The following is a 24,201-nucleotide window of genomic DNA, read 5'->3' on the forward strand; positions in this document are numbered from 1 at the left end:
GAAAATTGCGGATGGAGGCTTCTCACGGGCGGACGCCTCCGACTGAAATTCTTTTTATGAAAATACCTGGTGGTCCCGGAGGAACATAGACTTGTGCTCAGTCCAGCGTACGGGAACATGCCTTTCAGGATCGTATGTGTATCCTGGGATCACGCGGGCCTGGACCACCAACCGCAATGTCGTATTCTCGTGCATAGTAATGGGAGCTCCGAGCTCAGTTACTGTCAGTGAGAATATCATAAAAATCAAATGAAACTCCGACATAAATAAAGAAAACACTTCATTTTTTAAGTTAATATAAATTGCATTAAATTAAATGTTTGAGAGAAAACTTTAGTTTTGTGAATTAAAAAAAATGTTTTAATAGTGTTCAAAATAAACTTCCCTTCATAGACAGGTTTTTAAATATAAAAATAAGAACAGAAGAAATAGGAGCAGGAGTAGGCCGTCTGGCTCCTCGAGTCTGCTCCGCCATTCAATAAGGTCATGGCTGATCTGATCTTGGCTTCCCTGCCTGCTCCCCGTAACCCTTGACTGCCTTATGCCCTTACAAGGAATGACATATATTATTTTCTCTGTCTTAAAACTCTTACGCTGGTAAAAGTAAGCTGTACGTCTGCTTTTACCAGGTGTAAGAGTTTGAAGGACATTCGCTGGGCAAGAGTTGGGCAAATAGCTCCCATCTCTGCTCCGCGGATGTCCTTCTCCCGGGGATGCGTTGCAAGCTGAGAACCAGCGTTGGCGAAGTCTCTTTGTGTGTGCACGTCGTACTCACCTGGAGAGGCCGCAATTTTCAGTTCATTATGTATTTATAATATATCTTTAATATTTGTAATATCGATTCATATTTATTATGTATTTGTAATATATCTAATTTTTGAATTATTGATTGATATTATTTATTATGCATTTGTGATAGATATTTAATAGCTGCATAATTGATTGTCAGACTGCTTGTCCGACATCCAGTACTGGATGAGCAGAAATTTTCTCCAATTATATATTGGGAAGACCGAAGCCATTGTCTTTAGCCCCGCCACAAACTGCGTTCCCTCGTCACTGACTCCACCTCTCTCCCTAACATCTGTCTGAGGCTGAACAACACAGTCCACAACCTTGGTGTTATTTTTGACCCTGAAATGAGCTTTTGACCACATATTCGCAGCGTAACTAAAACCCCCTATTTCCACCTTTGTAATATCGCCTGCCTCAGCTCATCTGCTGCTGAAACCCTCATCCAGGCCTTTGTTACATCTAGACCTGACTACTCCAAAGCACTCCTGGCTGTCCTCCCACATTCTACCCCACGTAAACTTGAGATCATCCAAAGCTCGGCTGCCCGAGTCCTAACTCGCACCAAGTCTCGTTCACCCATCACCCCCTGTGCTCGCTGACCTACATTGACTCCCAGTTAAGGAACGGCTCAATTTCAAAATTCTCATCCTTATTTTAAAATCCCTCCATGGCCCTCGCCCCTCCTGATCTCTGTAATCTCCTCCAGCCTCACAACACCCGAGATGTCTGCGCTCCCCTAATTCTGCCCTCTTGTGGATCCCTGATTATAATCGCTCCACCATTGGTGGCCTTGCCTTCAGTTGATGGGCCCCAACCTCTAAAATCCCCTCTCCGTCTCTGTGCCTCCCTCTCCTTCTTTAAAAAGCTCCTTAAAACCTACCTCTCTGACCAAGCTTTTGGTCATCTGGTTATTTGACTCGGTGTCAAATTGTTGTCTTATAACACACTTGTGAAGCATCTTGGGACATTTTACTCCATTAAAGGCGCTATATAAATACAAGTTGTTGTTGTTGATATTTATTATTCATTTGTAATAGATTTTTAATATTGGCATTACTGATTGATATTTATTATACATTTGTAAGAGACTTTAATACTTGCATTATTGTTCATATTATACAATATGCATTTTTAATATATCTTAAATATTTGTATTATTCATTTATATTATTTATTTATTATGTGATAGATATTTTACACTTGCATTGTTGATTTATATTAATGATTGTGCATTTGTAATAGTGATTAAGATTTGCATTACTGATTAATATTAATTATTATGCCTTTGAAACTCTTTAATTTTTGCATTTCAGATTGATACAATGTATTACGCATTTGATATATACCCTGTATCTTTATTGTGTTCATTACTAATTCATATTATGCATTTGTAATGATTCTTGAATATTTTCATTGTTGATTCATGTTATTTATAATGTATTTGTGATAGCTATTTCACATTTGCACCTGTGATTAATATTAATTATTATGCATTTGGTATAGTATTTAATATTTTTATTATGGATTTATATTCTTTATAATGTATTTGTGATAGCTATTTCACATTTGCATCTGTGATTGATATTATTTATTATGCATTTGTAATATATCTTTAATTTTTCCATTACTGATTGATATAACTTATTCCTTTGTAATAGATCTTGAATATTTGCATTATTGATTCATATTTATTATTATAAATTTGTGATAGATATTTCACATTTGTATCTTTGATTAATATTAATTATTATGCATTTGTCATATATATTTATTAGTTGCAATTCTGATTGATATTATTCATAAAACTGAAATATTGCATTGTTGATTCATAAATTACAAATGCATAATAAATTATATCATTAATTTTTGCATCACTGACTGATATAATGTATTATTCCTTTATAATAGATCCTCATTATTTGCATTATGGATTTATATTATTTATTATGAATTTGTAATGATTCTTGAATATTTTCATTATTGTTTCATATTATTTATAATGCATTTGTGATAGATGTTCCACATATGCATCTTTGATTAATATTAATTATTATGCATTTGTTATCATATTTAATGTTTGCATTGCTGATTTATTTTATTTATTATGCATTGTAATATATCATTAATATTTGCATTATCAATTCATATTATTTATTATGCATTGTAATAGAGCATAAGAACATAAGAAACAGGAGCAGGAGTTGGCCATTTGGCCCCTCGAGCCTCCTCCCCCATTCAGTAAGATCATGGCCGATCTGATCTTGGCCTCAGCTCCTCTTCCCTGCCCGCTCCCCATAAGTCTTGACTCCCTTATTATTGAAAAATCTGTCTATCTCCACCTTAAATATATTCAATGACCCAGCCTCCACAGCTCTCTGTGGCAGAGAATTCCACAGAAGAAATTCCTCCTCATTTCCGTCCTAAATGGGCGACCCTTTATTGTGAAACTATGCCCCCTAGTTCCAGATTCCCCCATGATTGATATATTTATTATGTATCTGTAATAGATATTTATATTTGATTATTGATTCATATTATTATGCATTTGTAATAGACATTTAATATTTAAATTATCGATTCATATAATTTATTATGCATTTGTGATGGATTTTTAACATTTACAATACTGATTTGTATTGTTTATTAGGTATTTGTGATCTCTGATCTTTATTTAGACAGAAACGGATATTTACTGTAAAAATTATCGTTATATTTACACAATTCTTTCTAATATTTAGCCAGATGTATTTGGTGTTTAAATGTAATACAGATACTTAAGTATTTGTACGTTTAAATTCTCATTTATATCCGTATGTTTGTTTATATTTCCCATTGTCATTAATTTGTCATCTTTACATTTAGTTCTTAAATTTATCTTAAACATTTGATTTAAATTCACGAGCTGGGGCCCAGCAGCAGAATTGTGTCCAATTCTGGGCAGCAGACTTTAGGAAGCAGGTGAAGGCTTTGGAGAGGGTGCAGAAGAGATTTACTAGAATGGGTACAGAGATGTGGGATTGCCGTTACGTTGATAGACTGGAGAAAGTGGGGTAGTTCTTCTCAGAGTAGAGAAAGCGAAGAGGATATTTGAGAGAGGTGCTTACAATCATGAAGGATTCAGATAGAAGGATTTAAACATTCACTCCCTCCACCACCGACGCACCGTGGCTGCAGTGTGTATTATTTATACGATGCACTGAAGCAACTCACCAAGGCTTCTTCGGCAGCACCTCCCAAACCCACAACCTCTACCACCTAGAAGGATAAGGGCAGCAGGTGCATGGGAACACCATCACCTCCAAGTTCCCCTCCCTGTCACACACCATCCTGACTTGGAAATATATCGCCGTTCCTTCATCGTCGCTGGGTCAAAATCCTGGAACTCCCTCCCTAACAGCACTGTGGGAGCACCTTCACCACACGGACTGCAGCAGTTCAGGAAGGCGGCTCACCACCACCTTCTCAAGGGGCAATTAGGGATGGGCAATAAATGCTGGCCTGGGCAGTGACGCCCAGATCCCAGGAACGAATAAAAGAAAAGTTGGAATACACTGCCCAATAGGATGGTGGAAACAGATTCACTAGTAACCTTCAAATGGCAATTGGATGAATAATGGAAGGAAAAAAAACTGCAGTGATGTGGGGAAAGAACAGGGGATCGGGACTAACTGGATTTCTGTTTAAAAGAGCAAGCACAGACTCGATGGGCCGAATGGTCTCCTGTGCTGTACTATTCTATGATTCTGTGATATTCATATGCTCAGCAATTCTATCAGAATATTTATCAGGCAATTTGTATAATATATTGTGAAAATACTTTTGATAATCAGCCTCCAATTGATTAATATATTCAGTATTAATATATACATGATTGACATATATATAAAATTATCTAGTTTTATCAATGAAGAACCAGGAACAGCAAATTAATACTAATCTAATTTCACCCCAGGACTGAGACACTGACCATCCAGTGTCCCACCATCTACACTCAATGTTCACCCAGGGACTGAGATACCCCATGGTATCTCCCACTGACCATCGAGTGCCCCCACCATCTACACTGTGTTCACCTGGGGACTGAGATACATAAGAACATAAGAACATAAGAATTAGGAACAGGAGTAGGCCATCTAGCCCCTCGAGCCTGCTCCGCCATTCAAAAAGATCATGGCTGAACTGACCGTGGACTCAGCTCCACTTACCCGCCCGCTCCCCATAACCCTTAATTCCTTTATTGGTTAAAAATCTATCTTTCTGTGACTTGAATACATTCAATGAGCCAGCCTCAACTGCTTCCTTGGGCAGAGAATTCCACAGATTCACAACCCTCAGGGAGAAGAAATTCCTTCTCAACTCGGTTTTAAATTGGCTCCCCCGTATTTTGAGGCTGTGCCCCCTAGTTCTAGTCTCCCCGACCAGTGGAAACAACCTCTCTGTCTCTATCTTGTCTATCCCTTTCATTATTTTAAATGTTTCGACAAGATCACCCCTCATCCTTCTGAACTCCAACGAGTAAAGACCCAGTCTACTCAATCTATCATCATAAGGTAACCCCCTCATCTCCGGAATCAGCCTAGTGAATCGTCTCTGTACCCCCTCCAAAGCCAGTACATCCTTCCTTAAGTAAGGTGACCAAAACTGCACGCAGTACTCCAGGTGTGGCCTCACCAATACCCTATACAGTTGCAGCAGGACCTCCCTGCTTTTGTACTCCATCCCTCTCGCAATGAAGGCCAACATTCCATTCGCCTTCCTGATTACCTGCTTCACCTGCAAACTAACTTTTTGGGATTCACGAGAGGTGGGCACCGGAGGGACTGGAGTGCATCATCACGCCCGGCAACCAAATTTTAATTTGATTTTATGTTTTTAAGTTAATTTGTTTTAATTGCCGGTGCTTTTAGTGTCCCCCCTCCCCTTTTATAGGGGGCACTTGGAAAAAATTCAATTCTGTGCCCAAAAAAACCCCCCAAAAAATAAAAAAAAGGGCCTTGTAAATGGTTGGTGTTTTCCCCCAGATCGGGGGGGCGCGGTTTAATGTTTTTTGTTTACTCCCAAAAAGAGTTTCATGCACAAGGACTCCCAGGTCCCTCTGCACCGCAGCATGTTGTAATTTCTCCCCATTCAAATAATATTCCCTTTTACTGTTTTTTTTTCCCAAGGTGGATAAATTCACATTTTCCGACATTCTATTCCATCTGCCAAACCTTAGCCCATTCGCTTAACCTATTTAAATCTCTTTGCAGCCTCTCTGTGTCCTCTACACTACCCGCTTTCCCACAACTCTTTGTGTTATATGAAAATTTTGTTGCACTACACTCTGTCCCCTCTTCCAGGTCATCTATGCATATTGTATACAGTTGTGGTCCCAGCACCGATCCCTGTGGCACACCACTAACCACCGATTTCCAACCCGAAAGGGAGCCATTTATCCCGACTCTCTGCTTTCTGTTCGCCAGCCAATTCTCGATCCATGCTAATACATTTCCTCTGACTCCACGTACCTTTATCTTCTGCAGTAACCTTTTGTGTGGCACCTTATCGAATGCCTTTTGGAAATCTAAATACACCACATCCATCGGTACACCTCTATCCACCATGCTCGTTATATCCTCAAAGAATTCCAGTAAATTAGTTAAACACGATTTCCCCTTCATGAATCCATGTTGCGTTTGCTTGATTGCACTATTCCTATCTAGATGTCCCGCTATTTCTTCCTTAATGATAGCTTCAAGCATTTTCCCCACTACAGATGTTAAACTAACCGGCCTATAGTTACCTGCCTTTTGTCTGCCCCCTTTTTTAAACAGAGGCGTTATATTAGCTGCTTTCCATTCCGCTGGTACCTCCCCAGAGTCCAGAGATTTTGGTCGATTATAACGAATACATCTGCTATAACTTCCACCATCTCTTTTAATACCCTGGGATGCATTTCATCAGGACCAGGGGACTTGTCTACCTTGAGTCCCATTGGCCTGTCCAGCACTACCTCCCTAGTGATAGTGATTGTCTCAAGGTCCTCCCTTCCCACATTCCCGTGACCAGCAATTTTTGGCATGGTTTTTGTGTCTTCCACTGTGAAGACCGAAGCAAAATAGTTGTTTCAGGTCTCAGCCATTTCCACATTTCCCATTATTAAATCCCCCTTCTCATCTTCTAAGGGACCAACATTTACTTTAGTCACTCTCTTCCGCTTTATATATCGGTAAAAGCTTTTACTATCTGTTTTTATGTTTTGCGCAAGTTTACTTTCGTAATCTATCTTTCCTTTCTTTATTGCTTTCTTAGTCATTCTTTGCTGTCGTTTAAAATTTTCCCAATCTGCTCGTTTCCCACTAACCTTGGCCACCTTATATGAATTGGTTTTTAATTTGATACTCTCCTTTATTTCCTTGGTTATCCACAGCTGGTTATCCCTTCTCTTACCGCCCTTCTTTTTCACTGGAATATATTTTTGTTGAGCCCTATGAAAGAGCTCCTTAAAGTCCTCCACTGTTCCTCAATTGTGCCACCGTTTAGTCTATGTTCCCAGTCTACTTTAACTAACTCTGCCCTCATCCCACTGTAGTCCCCTTTGTTTAAGCATAGTATGCTCGTTTGAGACACTACTTCCTCACCCTCAATCTGTATTACAAATTCAACCATACTGTGATCACTCATTCCGAGAGGATCTTTTACTAGGGGATCATTTATTATTCCCGTCTCATTACACAGGACCAGATCTAAGATAGCTTGCTCCCTTGTAGGTTCTGTAACATACTGTTCTAAGAAACAATCCCGTATGCATTCTATGAATTCCTCCTCCAGGCTACCCCGTGCGATTTGACTTGACCAATCGATATGTAGGTTAAAATCCCCCATGTTTACTGCCGTTCCTTTTTCACATGCCTCTATTATTCCCTTGATTATTGTCCGCCCCACCGTGAAGTTATTATTTGGGGGCCTATAAACTATGCTCACCAGTGACTTTTTCCCCTTACTATCTCTAATCTCCACCCACAATGATTCAACATTTTGTTCATTGGAGCCAATATCATCTCTCACAACTGCTCTGATATCATCCTTTATTAACAGAGCTACCCCACCTCCTTTCCCTTCTTGTCTATCCTTCCGAATTGTCAGATACCCGTGTATGTTTAATTCCCAGTCTTGGCCACCCTGCAACCACATTTCTGTAATGGCCACCAAATCATACCCATTTGTAATGATTTGTGCCGTCAACTCATTTACTTTATTTCGAATGCTGCGTGCGTTTAGGTAAAGTGTTTTAATCCTAGTTTTTAAACCATGATTTTTAGTTTTGACCCCTCCTGCAGCCCTATATATTCATACATATTGTCCCTTCTTATCACCTTGTGGTTTACACTTACCCCAGTGCTAGTCTGCTCTGTTGCCTCCTGCCTTTTGCATTCTTTCTTGGGGTCCTGTTCATCTGAGCTCTCACCCACTCTAACTAGCTCAGAATACTCCTTGCATTGAGGCACCGAGCTTTCAGGCTTGCCTTTTTATTACACTTTGACCCTTTACAATTTTGCTGTACATTGGCTCTTTTTGTTTTTTGCCTTGGGTTTCTCTGCCCTCCACTTTTACTCATCTCCTTTCTGTCTTTTGCTTCTGTCTCCATTTTGTTTCCCTCTGTCTCCCTGCATTGGTTCCCATCCCCCTGCCATATTAGTTTAACTCCTTCCCAACAGCACTAGCAAACACTCCCCCTGGGACATTGGTTCCGGTCCTGCCCAGGTGCAGACCATCCGGTTTATACTTGTCCCACCTCCCGCAGAACCGGTTCCAATGCCCCAAGAATTTGAATCCCTCGCTGCTGCACCACTGCTCAAGCCACGTATTCATCTGCGCTATTCTGCGATTCCTACTCTGACTAGCACGTGGCACTGGTAGCAATCCCGAGATTACTACTTTTGAGGTCCTACTTTTTAATTTAGCTCCTAGCTCCTTAAATTTGTCTCGTAGGATCTCATCCCTTTTTTTACCTATGTCGTTAGTACCAATGTGCACCATGACAACTGGCTGTTCACCCTCCCTTTTCAGAATGTCCTGCACCCACTGCAAAATATCCTTGACTCTTGCACCAGGGAGGCAACATACCATCCTAGAGTCTCGGTTGCGGCCGCAGAAACGCCTATCTATTCCCCTTACAATTGAATCCCCTATCACTAGCGCTCTCCCACTCTTTTTCCTGCCGTCCTGTGCAACAGAGCCAGCCACGGTGCCATGAACTTGGCTGCTGCTGCCCTCCCCTGATGAGTCATCCCCCTCAACAGTACTCAAAGCAGTGTATCTGTTTTGCAGGGGGATGACCGCAGGGGACCCCTGCACTGCCTTCCTTGCACTGCTCTTCCTGCTGGTCTTCCATTCCCTAGCTGGCTGTGGACCCTTCACCTGCGGTAAGACCAACTCGCTACCCCATGGTATCTCCCACTGACCATCCAGTGTCCCCACCATCTACACTCAGTGTTCACCCAGGGACTGAGAAACCCCATTGTATCTCTCACTGACCATCGAGTGTCTTCACCCTCTACACTCAGTGTTCACCCAGGGGACTGAGATACCCCATGGTATCTCCCACTGACATCCAGTGTCCCCACCCTCTACACTCAGTGTTCACCCAGGGACTGAGATACCCCATGAGATCTGTCTGTGAGCAGTGAGTTGGAGGGGAGGCTGAGCTGGGAGACAGATGGAAACCTGATTTAGAGAAGGAGAAAAGGATCCAGCTTTCATTTGGGGGTTTTGTACCAGGGCGGAGAGTGAGACTGATGTTATTGGTGCTTCGGGGGGTACAAGTCGCTGTGTAACATTAACTGTGCTCTATATTAACATTAAACATCTTTCTGTCACTCAGTCGCAGACTCCGCACTCACTGACCCGTGTGAAAATCACACAGTCCTGGACCAGCCCTGGAGGAGCACGGATTGTGGTGGGACTGAGTGCATCGGAAACTATCGGTGTGATCAGGATCTTGTCCAAGGATGGTACAGATTTAAAAGGTAACGTGAGGGGAAATGGCAGATAAACTAGTCAATAAACCAGGAGTAAATGTCGAACTGAGAGCGAAGTGTGAGATTAGGAAGCGGTTGTGTAGAGAGAGCGGGATTATCAGTCAGAGCAATGGGGCAGGGAGTGGATACAGGGAAAGGGGAACAGCTTCTATCAGTTGATCGTTGCCACCAGTTCAGGGGCTGACTGTGTGATTGTTGTTTCAGTTCTGGCGGAAAGAAGATTCCGGAGACTGTGGTCCCAGAATATCACTGCTCCACACTTGGCTCAGGCTGGTTAAACGGTACTTTCAGACTTTATAATCTCAGATTTACATTCACTCTCCAGCACTGTTCACCTTGGTTACATTCTGCAATATTTATAATCCTCATTTCAGGAACTCATCCCACCGTGGGCCAGGGAGAAGTGACAAGGACAGTTTGTTTTAGCTGGGATGGAGATAACTGCTACCTGACCCGGGAGATAAAGATCAAAAACTGCACCAGTTACTCCGTTTACCAGTTGAAGCCGACAAACCCCACCGGTTGCGATGTTTATTGCACAGGTACATTGCGCATTGTGAATGACCCAGAAGGGTGACTCTGGGATGTCCCGTGTCACCCACCCACAACAATAAGAAAGTTACACGGGGCGGGCCCCTCCTGTTGTAAGGGACACAACGGGTAAAGGACCTGAAACACAAAGTGGTCTTTTCACCAAAGCTCCAGGGAGCTGAATCAGACGCTGTTCTCTGTGTGTGTCGGACACTCTGTTCCCTGCGGGACCCACTGATGGCGATAGACCCCCAGTGTAGCACTGGGTACCCCATCCTCCCTCTCCAGGGTTTACAGGTCACGGGGAGTGGGATTGGGATATTCGGGGTTATAGAAAGACTGGTGTCTGGTATTCGGGCTCCAGTTGTAATGGTTGGAGTTTTCCGTTTGGAGTCTTATTGTCCTTTTAGGGATACCGTACTTGCCAGGATGATTTCCCATCACTGGAGTGGCATTTTCCCATTGGACAGAGAAAGTGAAAGAGTGTAAACAGCATTGAGTTTAGCTCAGACTGTCTAACTTAGTGATTAGAAACAAATCTTCTGTTATAGAAAACCTTCCCAGATGTACAGTTATGTAAGTAACTTCTCCTCATCCAAATTTTCTGGAATTGTTGTATTTATAATGTGATGTACAGTCAGAGATAAGAACATAAGGAATAGGAGCAGGAGTACGCCATTTGACCCTTCGAACCTGCTCTGCCATTTAATATGATCATGGCTGATCCGATCATGAACTCAGGTCTATTTCCCCACCCACTCCCCATAACCCCTTATCCCCTTATCGGTTAAGAAACTGTCGATCTCTGTCTTAAATTTATTCAACGACACAGCTTCCACAGCTCTCTGAAGCAGCGGATTCCACAGATTTACAACTCATCTCAGTTTTAAATGGGCGGCCCCATATTCTAAGATTATACCCCCTAGTTCTAGTCTCCCCTATCAGTAGAAACATTGGGCTCAAAATTGGCCCACCCCTTTTTTTGACGCATTCACCGGAGATGTGCCGTTTTTCTACGTTGAAACATGCTCCGACAAAATTGCTCCCCACTTTGGCCGCTGTCTGGCCTCTCCAGGGTCTTCGCGCAGCTTGGCCAGTTGAGTCAGGGGCGAAGCCAGCGTCCCGCGCTGAAAACACTGTCTGCATATGCACAGTGGATCCTCGCCCCCAGCATCTCAGTGTGTTGCTGCAATGTGGGACCCGATCATCATCATCATACCGACTGCTGGAATAGAAACATAGAAACATAGAAAATAGGTGCAGGAGCAGGCCATTCAGCCCTTCTAGCCTGCACCGCCATTCAATGAGTTCATGGCTGAACATGAAACTTCAGTACCCCCTTCCTGCTTTCTCGCCATAACCCTTGATCCCCCGAGTAGTAAGGACTTCATCTAACTCCCTTTTGAATATATTTAGTGAATTGGCCTCAACTACTTTCTGTGGTAGAGAATTCCACAGGTTCACCACTCTCTGGGTGAAGAAGTTTCTCCTCATCTCGGTCCTAAATGGCTTACCCCTTATCCTCAGACTGTGACCCCTGGTTCTGGACTTCCCCAACATTGGGAACATTCTTTCTGCATCTAACCTGTCTAAACCCGTCAGAATTTTAAACGTTTCTATGAGGTCCCCTCTCATTCTTCTGAACTCCAGTGAATACAAGCCCAGTTGATCCAATCTTTCTTGATAGGTCAGTCCCGCCATCCCGGGAATCAGTCTGGTGAACCTTCGCTGCACTCCCTCAATAGCAAGAATGTCCTTCCTCAAGTTAGGAGACCAAAACTGTACACAATACTCCAGGTGTGGCCTCACCAAGGCCCTGTACAACTGTAGCAACACCTCCCTGCCCCTGTATTCAAATCCCCTCGCTATGAAGGCCAACATGCCATTTGCTTTCTTAACCGCCTGCTGTACCTGCATGCCAACCTTCAATGACTGATGTACCATGACACCCAGGTCTCGTTGCACCTTCCCTTTTCCTAATCTGTCACCATTCAGATAATAGTCTGTCTCTCTGTTTTTACCACCAAAGTGGATAACCTCACATTTATCCACATTATACTTCATCTGCCATGCATTTGCCCACTCACCTAACCTATCCAAGTCACTCTGCAGCCTAATAGCATCCTCCTCGCAGCTCACACTGCCAGCCTCTCAGTGTGTTGCTGCAGTGTGGGACCTGATCATCATCATCATCATACCGACTGCTGGAATCCCCAGCCTCTCAGTGTGTTGCTGCAGTGTGAGACCTGATCATCATCATCATCATACCGACTGCTGGAATCCCCAGCCTCTCAGTGTGTTGCTGCAGTGTGGGACCTGATCATCATCATCATCATACCGACTGCTGGAATCCCCAGCCTCTCAGTGTGTTGCTGCAGTGTGGGACCTGATCATCATCATCATCATACCGACTGCTGGAATCCCCAGCCTCTCAGTGTGTTGCTGCAGTGTGGGACCTGATCATCATCATCATACCGACTGCTGGAATCCCCAGCCTCTCAGTGTGTTGCTGCAGTGTGCGACCTGATCATCATCATCATACTGACTGCTGGAATCCCCAGCCTCTCAGTGTGTTGCTGCAGTGTGGGACCTGATCATCATCATCATCACACCGACTGCTGGAATCCCCAGCCTCTCAGTGTGTTGCTGCAGTGTGGGACCTGATCATCATCATCATACCGACTGCTGGAATCCCCAGCCTCTCAGTGTGTTGCTGCAGTGTGGGACCTGATCATCATCATCATCATACCGACTGCTGGAATCCCCAGCCTCTCAGTGTGTTGCTGCAGTGTGAGACATGATCATCATCATCATACCGACTGCTGGAATCCCCAGCCTCTCAGTGTGTTGCTGCAGTGTGGGACCTGATCATCATCATCATACTGACTGCTGGAATCCCCAGCCTCTCAGTGTGTTGCTGTGAGTGTGGGACCTGATACCGGCAAATGTTGCTGTGACGAGGGGTATTTGATTTTCAGCTTTAATTATCTAGAAATCGCATTGATTGGTCACTCGGCCAGGGCTCGGGGCGGGTGGGCAGGGCTATTGTGACAGAAGAACATAAGCGACGGAGGAACACTGAGAGAATATCTTATTTATTGAAGTAGACTTTATTTAGATAATATGGGCTCAACTTTGGCTCAGTATAATTATTGCAAAGAAATAGTTGTTTAAAATAGTTGTGAGATTAGGGCAATTTAATTCAACTATCCTTTACTTCTATTTTTGTAGTTTAAGCTTCCATCAATGCTTCTGTTGTATAGTAAATTAACTTTGCGAAGTTTGTCATATGATGAACAAATACTTTGGTTCTGTCCGAATAACCTCCCAAAAATACTAGGGGACCGAGGTTCTGGCGAGAAGGGGGAACTGAGGGAAATCCTTACTAGTCAGGAAATGGTGTTGGGGAAATTGAAGGGACTGAAGGCCGATAAATCTTCAGGGCCTGATAGTCTGCATCCCAGAGTACTTAAAGAAGTGGCCCTAGAAATAGTAGATGCATTGGTGGTCATTTTCCAACATTCCATGGACTTTGGTTCAGTTCCTATGGATTGGAGGGTAGCTAATGTAACCCCACTTTTTAAAAAAGGAGGGAGAGAGAAAACACGGAATTATAGACCGGTTAGCCTGACATCAGTATTGGAGAAAATGCTGAAATCAATTATTAAAGATGTAATAGCAGCGCATTTGGAAAGCAGTGACAGGATCGGTCCAATTCAGCATGGAATTATGAAGGGGAAATCATCATTGACAAATCTTTTAGAGTTTTTTGAGGATGTAACGAGTAGAGTGGACAGGGGAGAACCAGTGGATGTGGTGCATTTGGACTTTCACAAGGCTTTTGACAAGGTCCCACACGAGAGATTAGTGTGCAAAATTAAGGCACATGGTAGTGGGGGTAATGTACTGACGTGGATAGACAACTGGTTGGCAGACAGGAAGCAAAAAGTGGGAATAAACGAGTCCTTTTCAGAATGGCAGGCAGTGACAAGTGGGGTGCCGCAGGGTTCAGTACTGGAACCCCAGCTATTTATAATATACATTAATGATTTAAACGAAGGAATTGAATGTAATATCTCCAAGTTTGCACATGATACTAAGCTGGGTGGTCGTACAGGGCCTTGGTGAGGCCTCACCTGGAATATTGTGTTCAGTTTTGGTCTTCTAATCTGAGGAAGGATGTTCTTGCTATTGAGGGAGTGCAGCGAAGGTTCACCAGACTGATACCCTCATGGCAAGACTGACATATGAGGAGAGACTGGATCGACTGGGCCTGTATTCACTGGAGTTTAGAAGGATGAGAGGGGATCTCATAGAAACATGTAAAATTCTGATGGGACTGGACAGGTTAGATACAGGAAGAATGTTCCCGATGTTGGGGAAGTCCAGAACCAGGGGTCACAGTCTAAGGATAAGGGGTGAGCCATTTAGGACCGAGATGAGGAGAAACTTCTTCACTCAGAGAATTCTGAACCTGTGGAATTCTCTGTTAGATATATTCAAAAGGGAGTTAGATGTGGCCCTTACGGCTAAAGGGATCAGGGGGTATGGAGAGAAAGCAGGAATGGGGTACTGAAGTTGCATGATCAGCCATGATCATATTGAATGGTGGTGCAGTCTCAAAGGCAGAATGACCTGCTCCTGCGCCTATTTTCTATGTTTCTATGTCCTGTATAGCTGTTTAATCCTATTCACATTCTTTAGTCCAGTCATTAAGTTCTGCTGGCCTCCGATATACCTACCTGCGCTGATTTGTTAACGCTCCGCAGGGGTTTTCTGAAGTGGCCACATACGCTGGCCTAAGTAGATTTAGAGTAAGTATTAGCTGGCCAAAGTGGCCTAAATGGCTAAAATTGGCGTCGGTGGCTGGTAACACCCCCTTTTGAGAAAAACTAAACTAAACTAAAAAAAATCCTTGCTAACTCACTGACACTGTCGCAAATTGAATGTGCAAAATGGGGATTTTTAAGATACTCCAGAAAATTCAAGTTGCTCCAAAAAAAACAGAGCAACTCCTGGCCAATCTGCATCTACCTTGTCAAGCCTCCTCATAATCTTATACGTTTTGAAAAGATCACCTCTCATTCTCCTGAATTCCAATGAATAGAGGCCCAACCTCCTCAACCTTTCCTCATAAGTCAACCCCCTCATCTCCGTAATCAACCTAGTGAACCTTCTCTGAACTGCCTCCAAAGCAAGTGTATCCTTTCATAAGTATGGAAACTAAAACTGTACACAGTATTCCAGGTGTGGCCTCAACAATACTCTGTATAACTGTAGCAAGACTTCCCTGCTTTTATACTCCATCCCGTTTGCAATAAAAGCCAAGATTCCATTGGCCTTCCTGATCACTTGCTGTACCTGCATACTATCCTTTTGTGTTCCATGCACAAGTACCCCCAGGTCCCGCTGTACTGCAGCACTTTGCAATCTTTCTCCATTTAAATAATAACTTGCTCTTTGATTGATTTTTTTCTACCAACGTGCATGACCTCACACTTTCCAACATAAAACTCCATCTGCCAATTTTTTGCCCACTCACTTAGCCTGTCTATGTCCTTTTGCAGATTTTTTGTGTCCTCCTCACGCATTGCTTTTCCTCCCATCTTTGTATCGTCAGAAAACTTGGCTACATTACACTCGGTCCCTTCATCCAAGTCGTAAATAGTTGGGGTCCCAGCACTGATCCCTGCGGCACCCCACCATTACTGATTTCCAACCTGAGAATGAACCATTTATCCCAACACTCTGTTTTCTGTTAGTTAGCCAATCCTCTATCAATGCTAATATATTACCCCCAGCCCCTTGTGCAGTAACCTCTTATGTCGCACCTTGTCAAATGCCTTCTGGAAGTCTAAATACACCACATCCGCTGGTTACCCCTTTATCGTTACATCCTCAAAGAATCCAGCAAGTTTGTCAAACATGACTTCCCCCTCATAAATCCATGCTGACTCTGCCTGACTGAATTATGCTTTTCCAAATGTCCTGCTGCTGCTTCTTTAATAATGGACTCCAACAATTTCCCAACCACAGATGTCTATAATTTCCTGCTTTTTGTCTGCCTCCTTTTTTAAATAGGGGTGTTACATTTGCAGTTTTCCAATCTGCTGGGACCTCCCCAGAATCCATGGAATTTTAGTAAATTACAACCAATGCCTCCACTATCCCTGCTGCTACTTCTCTTCAGACCCGAGGATGCAAGCCATCAGGTCCAGGCAATTTATCTGTCTTTAGTCCCATCATCTTACTGAGTACCACCTCCTTAGTGATTGTGATTGTGTCAAGTTCCTCCCCCCCATAGCCCTTGACTATCCACTGTCGGAATATTGTTAGTGCCCTCTAAGTCTGTCTTTGCTGCCTTTTAAAAGCTTCCCAATCTTCTGTCCTCCCACTAGTTTTGGCCATTTTGTATGTATTACATCTTTAATACTCTTATGACTGACTCCATGAGGTCTAGTATTGTACTTGAGCTGTTGTGACCTTAGTCCCATTTATTGTAACTCCAGAGTGAGACACAAGCATGGTGGGCAGCCTTTTATACTGGGCCCTGCACACCTGTACAGGTGATCCTCAGGTCTCCCACCGCAGTGCCCTCTGGTGGCACACCTGATGTGACTATACAGTTAGTATACATGGTCTACATACATGACATCACTTCCCCCCAAGTCTTTAATGCAAATTGACTCGTACATTGACGGTGACCTGGGCTTTGCTCTTCCTGGTTGACCATTGGAGGGTCGTTTCTAGCTTGGGTGGGTTGGTAGTGAGATTTGTTGCCAGTGGAGGTCCCCGTGGTTTCTGGTTGTGAATCCATGACTACTCCATTCTCCCCACCCCCCCGCCCCACACACACAGATCATGCTGATGGCCCATTACATGTAAGTTGCATTCAAGTTCATCACATGGGTTTTACATTTACAGCTTGGTACATTTGTTGGGTTTCTTTTTGTGTGGTACATTTACATGATCAGTACAGGTATATCAGTACAGGTACACAAGGACAGTCTAGTTCCAGCACGGCCGGATAAGATCCGGGTCGTCTGGTGGTGGAGTAGCGACCCATGCTAGTGAGTCTGTGGGCGAGGTGAGCTCATTTTGCTCGAGTTGCCGGAGCTCAGGGCTCTTGCCGTTACTCCTAGTGTCGGGTAGGCCCAAAGACAGCTGATGTGTCTGTGACCTCCCTGTCCTTTTCGTTTGCACAGTTGCTGCTGGTCCCTGGGAAGCGGTCTGAGCGAGTGAGCGTTTTGTCTCAGTGACGGTGGGACTGCCTCGTCTTGTCTAGTAGTTCACAGGGGACTGCTGACTCGCTTTCCTTGAGGGCACCGTTGTGAGCACTCTCTAGTTTGGGATCCTGGCTGGTCCAGGTCCTGTTCGGAGGAGCAGTTGCAGGTGACCCTTCGCTCTTGAGCATTGCCAGTGGGTTTGTGGGCTGCGCTTTTTCCACCCAGGTGGTGGGCGACAGTAGCCAACTGCGAACATAGGTGCAATTTATTGTTTCTGGCCCATGGCGGTTCATGCCATCGGGTGCCTGCAATGTTAAACTGATCTGAGGCAGGGTATCGCTACCGGTGGCTCTGCTTTTCGGCGGTCGTTTACTCTGCGATTCTCTACTTCTGTCAGCTGTTGGGACACTTTATGATACATCGTTCTGGTCCCAGGGACGCAGGCGACAGCATTGGGTTGCTCGCTGGACCTGTATACGACCGTTAGGTGTTCGCCCGCTACATTGGCAGATTGCAATTTGCACCTGACATCGCTCAACAACATTTTGCTCGTTACAGCTGGACTTTTACGTTGGTTACCAATTTCAAGCAGTTCATTCAAAAATGGCGGGTTGTTGGCCTGCTTTAAAATGGCCTTGCTTATTTTATCCCAATCGTTTTCCTTGCGTGGAACCACGTGTCGTTCCTCCAAGGCTGGGAACTCAACATCCAGGGGTATTCAACATTCAGGAAGGATAGACAGAAAGGAAAAGGAGGTGGAGTAGCGATGCTGGTTAAAGAGGAAATTAACGCAATAGTAAGGAAGGACATTAGCTTGGAGGATGTGGAATCTGTATGGGTGGAGCTGCGGAAAATCAAAGGGCAGAAAATGCTAGTGGGAGTTGTGCACAGACCACCAAACAGTAGTAGTGAGGTTGGGGACAGCATCAAACAAGAAATTAGGGATGCGTTCAATAAAGGTACAGCAGTTATCATGGACGACTTTAATCTACATATAGATTGGGCTAACCAAACTGGTAGCAATACGGTGGAGGAAGATTTCCTGGAGTGTATTAGGGATGGTTTTCTCGACCAATATGTCGAGGAACCAACTCGAGGGCTGGCCATCCTAGACTGGGTGATGTGTAATGAGAAGGGACTAATTAGCAATCTTGTTGCGCGAGGCCCCTTGGGGAAGAGTCACCATAATATCGTAGAATTCTTTATTAAGATGGAGAGTGACACAGTTAATTCAGAAACTAGGGTCCTGAACTTAAGGAAAGGTAACTTTGATGGTATGAGACGTGGATTGGCTAGAATTGACTAGCAAATAATACTTAAAGGGTTGACGGTGGATAGGCAATGGCAAACATTTAAAGATCACATGGATGAACTTCAACAATTGTACATCCCTGTCTGGAGTAAAAATAAAACGGGGAAGGTGGCTCAACCATGGCTAACAAGGGAAATTAAGGATAGTGTTAAATCCAAGGAAGAAGCATATAAATTGGCCAAAAAAAGCAGCAAACCTGAGGACTGGAAGAAATTTAGAATTCAGCAGAGGAGGACAAAGGGTTTACTTAGGAGGGGGAAAATAGAGTATGAGAGGAAGCTTGCAGGGAACATAAACACTGACTGCAAAAGCTTCTGTAGATATGTGAAGAGAAAAAGATTAGTGAAGACAAACGTAGGTCCCTTGCAGTCAGAATCAGGTGAATTTATAATGGGGAACAAAATGGCAGACCAGTTGAACAAATACTTTGGTTCTGTCTTCACGAAGGAAGGAATTGAGTGTAATAACTCCAAGTTTGCAGATGACACTAAATTGGTGGCGGTGTGAACTGTGAGGAGGATGCTACGAGGCTGCAGGGTGATTTGCACAGTTTAGGTGAGTGGGCAAGTGCATGGCAGATGCAGTATAATGTCGATAAATGTGAGGTTATCCGGTTTGGGGGCAAAAACACAAAGGCAGAATATTATCTGAATGGCGGCAGATGAGGAAAAGGGGAGGTGCAACGAGACCTGGGTGTCATGGTACATTAGTCACTGAAAGTTGGCATTCAGATACAGCAGGCAGTGAAGAAGGCAAATGGTATGTTGGACTTCATAGCTAGGAGATTTGGGTATAGGAGCAGGGAGTTCCTACTGCAGTTGTACAGGGCCTTGGTGAGGCCTCACTTGGAATACTGTGTTCAGTTTTGGTCTCCTAATCTGAGGAAGGACGTTCTTGTTATAGAGGGAGAGCAGCGAAGGTTCACTAGATTGATTCCCGGGATGGGAGGACTGACATTAAGGAGGATGGGAGAGACTGGATCGACTGGACCTGTATTCACTGGAGTTTCGAAGGATGCGAGGGGATCTCATAGGAACATATTAAATTCTGAAGGGACTGGACAGGTTAGATGCAGGAAGAATGTTCCCGATGTTGGGGAAGTCCAGAACCAGAGGACACAGTCTAAGGACAAGTGGTAAGCCATTTAGGACTGAGATTAGGAGAAACTTCTTCACTCAGAGAGTTGTTAACCTGTGGAATTCCCTACCTCAGAGAGTTGTTGATGCCAGTTGATTGGATATATTCAAGAGGGAGTTAGATATGGCCCTTACGGCAAAAGGGTTCAAGAGAGAAAGCAGGAAAGGGGTACTGAGATGAATGATCAACCATGATCTTATTGATCCAAATGACCTACTCCTGCACCTATTTTCTATGTTTCTATATTTATCAATGAAGAATCAAGAACAGCAAATTATTTCTAATCTAATTTCACCCCAAGACTGAGACACTGACCATCGAGTGTCCCCACCATTTACACTCAGTGTTCACCCGGGGACTGAGATACCCCATGGTATCTCCCACTGACCATCCAGTGTCCCCACCATCGACACTCAGTGTTCACCCGGGGACTGAGATACCCCATGGTATCTCCCACTGACCATCGAGTGTCCCACCATCTACACTCAGTGTTCACCCGGGGACTGAGATACCCCATGGTATCTCCCACTGACCATCGAGTGTCCCCATCATCTACACTCAGTGTTCACCCGGGGACTGAGATACCCCATGGTATCTCTCACTGACCATCGAGTGTCACTCACCATCTACACTCAGTGTTCACCTGGGGACTGAGATACCCCATGGTATCTCCCACTGACCATCGAGTGTCCCCACCATCTACACTCAGTGTTCACCCGGGGACTGAGATACCCCATGGTAGCTCCCACTGAGCATCGAGTGGACGTATTTACTGAGGCGTTCGAAAGCATGGGCCTTACGCTAAACATCCGTAAGACAAAGGTCCTCCACCAGCCTGTCCTCGTCGCGCAGCACTGCCCCATAGTTATCAAGATTCACGGTGCGGCCGTGGACAATGTGGACCATTTCCTCTCCCTCGGGAGCCTCTTAAGAACAAAAGCAGACATTTGAGGAGATTTAACACCGCCTCCAGTGCGCCAGCGCAGCCTTCGGCTGCCTGAGGAAAAGAGTGTTCGAAGACCAGGCCCTGAAATCTACCACCAAGCTCATGGTCTACAGGGCCGTAGTAATACCTGCCCTCCCGTATGACTCAGAGACATGGACCATGTACAGTAGACACCTCAAGTCGTTGGCACCAACGATGCCTCCGCAAGATCCTACAAATCCCCTGAGAGACAGACGCATCAACATTAGTGTCCTCAACCAGGCCAACATCCCCAGCATTAAAGCACTGACCATTGCTGGGCAGGTCACATTGGCTGCATGCCAGACACGATACTCTCAAAACAAGCGCTCTACTCGGAACCCCTTCATGGCAAACGAGCCAAAGGTGAGCAGAGGAAACGTTACAAGGACACCCTCAAAACCTCCCTGATAAAGTGCAACATCCTCACCGACACCTGGGAGTCCCTGGCCAAAGGCCGCCCTAAGTGGAGGAAGTGCATCCGGGAGGGCGCTGAGCACCTCGAGTCACATCGCCAAATGAATGCATAAAACAAGCGGAGGCAGCGGAAAGAACGTGCGGCAAACCAGTCCCACACACCCTTACCCTCAACGACTGTCCCACCTGTGGCAGGGACTGTGGTTCTTGTATTGCACTGTTCAGCCACCGAATGACTCATTCTAAGAGTGGAAACAAGTCGTCTTCGATTCCGAAGGACTGCCTATGATAATGATCACCCGGGGACTGAGATACCCCATGAGAAGTAACGGCAGGGATAGTGGATGCATTGGTTGTAATTTACCAAAATTCCCTGGATTCTAGGGAGGTCCCGGAAGATTGGAAAACTGCAAATGTAACGCCCCTATTTAAAAAAGGAGGCAGACAAAAAGCAGGAAACTATAGACCAGTTAGCCTAACATCTGTGGTTGGGAAAATGTTGGAGTCCATTATTAAAGAAGCAGTAGCAGGACATTTGGAAAAGCAAAATTCAGTCAGGCAGAGTCAGAATGGATTTATGCAGGGGAAGTCATGTTTGACAAATTTGCTGGAATTCTTTGAAGATGTTACGAGCAGGGTGGATAAGGGGGAACCAGTGGATGTGGCGTATTTGGATTTCCAGACAAGGTGCTACATAAAATGTTACTGTACAAGATAAAATTTCACGGGACTGCGGGTAATATATTAACATGGATAGAGGATTGGCTAACTAACAGAAAACAGAGTCGGGATAAACGGTTCATTCTCAGGTTGGCAATCAGTAACTAGTGTAGTGCCGCAGGGATCAGTGCTGGGACCCCAACTATTTACAATCTATATTAACGACTTGGATGAAGGGACCGAGTATAATGTAGCCAAGTTTGCTGATGATACAAAGCTGGAAGGAAAAGAAATGTGTGAGGAGGACACAAAAAACCTGCAAAAAGCCATAGACAGGCTAAGTTAGTTGGCAAAAAATTAGCAGATGGAGTATAATGTTGGAAAGTGTGAGGTCATGCACTTTGGCAGAAAAAATGGAAGCGCAAATTATTATTTAAATGTAGAAACATTGCAAAGTGCTGCAGTACAGCGGGACCTGGGGGTATTTGTGCATGAAACACAAAAGGATAGTATGCAGGTACAGCAAGTGATCAGGAAGGCCAATGGAATCTTGGCCTTTATTGCAAAGGGGATGGAGTATAAAAGCAGGGAAGTCTTGCTGCAGTTATACAGGGTATTGGTGAGGCCACAATGGAATACTGAATGCAGTTTTGGTTTCCATATTTAAGAAAAGATATACTTGCTTTGGAGGCAGTTCAGAGAAGGTTCACGAGGTTGATTCCGGAGATGAGGGGGTTGACTTATGAGGAAAGGTTGAGTAGGTTGGGCCTCTACTCATTGGAATTCAGAAGAATGAGAGGTGATCTTATCGAAACGTATAAAATTATGAGGGGGCTTGATTAGTTGGATGCAGAGAGGATGTTTCCACTGATAGGGGAGACGAGAACTAGGGGGCATGATCTTAGAATAAGGGGCCGCCCATTTAAAACCGAGATGAGGAAGAATTTCTTTTCTCAAAGAGTTGTAAATCTGTGGAATTCACTGCCTCAGAGAGCTGTTGAAGCTGCGACATTGAATACATTTAAGACAGAGACAGATTCTTAACCGATAAGGAAATAAGGGGTTATGGGGAGCAGGCAGGGAAGTGGACCTGAGTCCATGATCGGATCAGTCATGATCGTATTAAATACCAGAGCAGGCTCGAGGGGCCGTATGGCCAACTCCTGCTCCTATTCCTTATGTTGTTATATTCTTATGATATCTGTCACTGACCATCGAGTGTCCCCACCATCTGCACTCAGTGTTCACCTGCGGACTGAGATACCCAATGAGGTCTGTCTGTGAGCAGTGAGTTGGAGAGGAGACTGAGCTGGGAGACAGTTGGAAACCTGGTTTAAAGAAGGAGGAACAGATCCAGCTTTAATTTGGGGGATTTTCTACCAGGGCGGAGAGTGAGACTGAGGTTATTGGTGCTTCAGGGGGTAGAAGCTACTGAGGCAAGTGGGATGAGGAGACTGAGGTGAGTGGGATGAGGAGACTGAGGTGAGTGGGATGAGGAGACTGAGGTGAGTGGGATGAGGGGCGCGGGATGAGGGGCGCGGGATGAGGAGACTGAGGGCAGTGCGATGAGGGGAGTGGGATGAGGAGACTGAGCGCAGTGAGATGAGACTGAGGGGAGTGGGATGAGGAGACTGAGGGGAGTGGGATGAGGGGCGCGGGATGAGGGGCGCGGGATGAGGAGACTAAGGGCAGTGCGATGAGGGGAGTGGGATGAGGAGACTGAGCGCAGTGAGATGAGACTGAGGGGAGTGGGATGAGGAGACTGAGGGGAGTGGGATGGGGAGATGGAGGGGAATAGGATGAGAAGACTGAGGGTTGGGGGATGCAGGGACTGACAGGAGTGGGAAAAAGTGATTTAATGTTGTGGGATTGGAAGATTCTGGGTTATATGAAGACTGGTGTTATGACATTCTCTGGACTCTAGTACCAGCCTGATGATCTGTTTGGATTCTCCACTCTGCACTCTCCCACGTCTCTCTTCCTTTATTACAGACCCAGAGACATCCCCAACTCAGGGGCCCAAGGATCAATCGACCCGTGAAACCACTGACCGTCCATCCACTATCCCAGTGGGGTCTACAGCCTCAGGTATCTGCCTTGTGGGGTCCATTCTACACAGGCTGTTCACCCAATGTAACT

At 44.7% G+C, this 24,201-nt stretch overlaps 1 protein-coding gene across 1 annotated transcript in view; it reads left to right on the forward strand.

Annotated features, from left to right (window-relative positions):
• The first annotated feature begins 486 nt into the window (after window positions 1-486).
• Window positions 487-24,201, forward strand: part of LOC139247609 (uncharacterized) — a 36,500-nt gene continuing 12,785 nt past the window's right edge. The window contains exons 1-5 of the mRNA XM_070871681.1: window positions 487-523; window positions 9,659-9,803; window positions 10,020-10,096; window positions 10,190-10,357; window positions 24,055-24,150. Coding sequence (XP_070727782.1) covers window positions 487-523; window positions 9,659-9,803; window positions 10,020-10,096; window positions 10,190-10,357; window positions 24,055-24,150 — 523 coding nt within the window. The remainder of the gene's footprint in view (window positions 524-9,658; window positions 9,804-10,019; window positions 10,097-10,189; window positions 10,358-24,054; window positions 24,151-24,201) is intronic.

This window comes from Pristiophorus japonicus, unplaced genomic scaffold (assembly GCF_044704955.1).
Source record: "Pristiophorus japonicus isolate sPriJap1 unplaced genomic scaffold, sPriJap1.hap1 HAP1_SCAFFOLD_275, whole genome shotgun sequence".
Classification (NCBI taxonomy): domain Eukaryota; kingdom Metazoa; phylum Chordata; class Chondrichthyes; family Pristiophoridae; genus Pristiophorus; species Pristiophorus japonicus.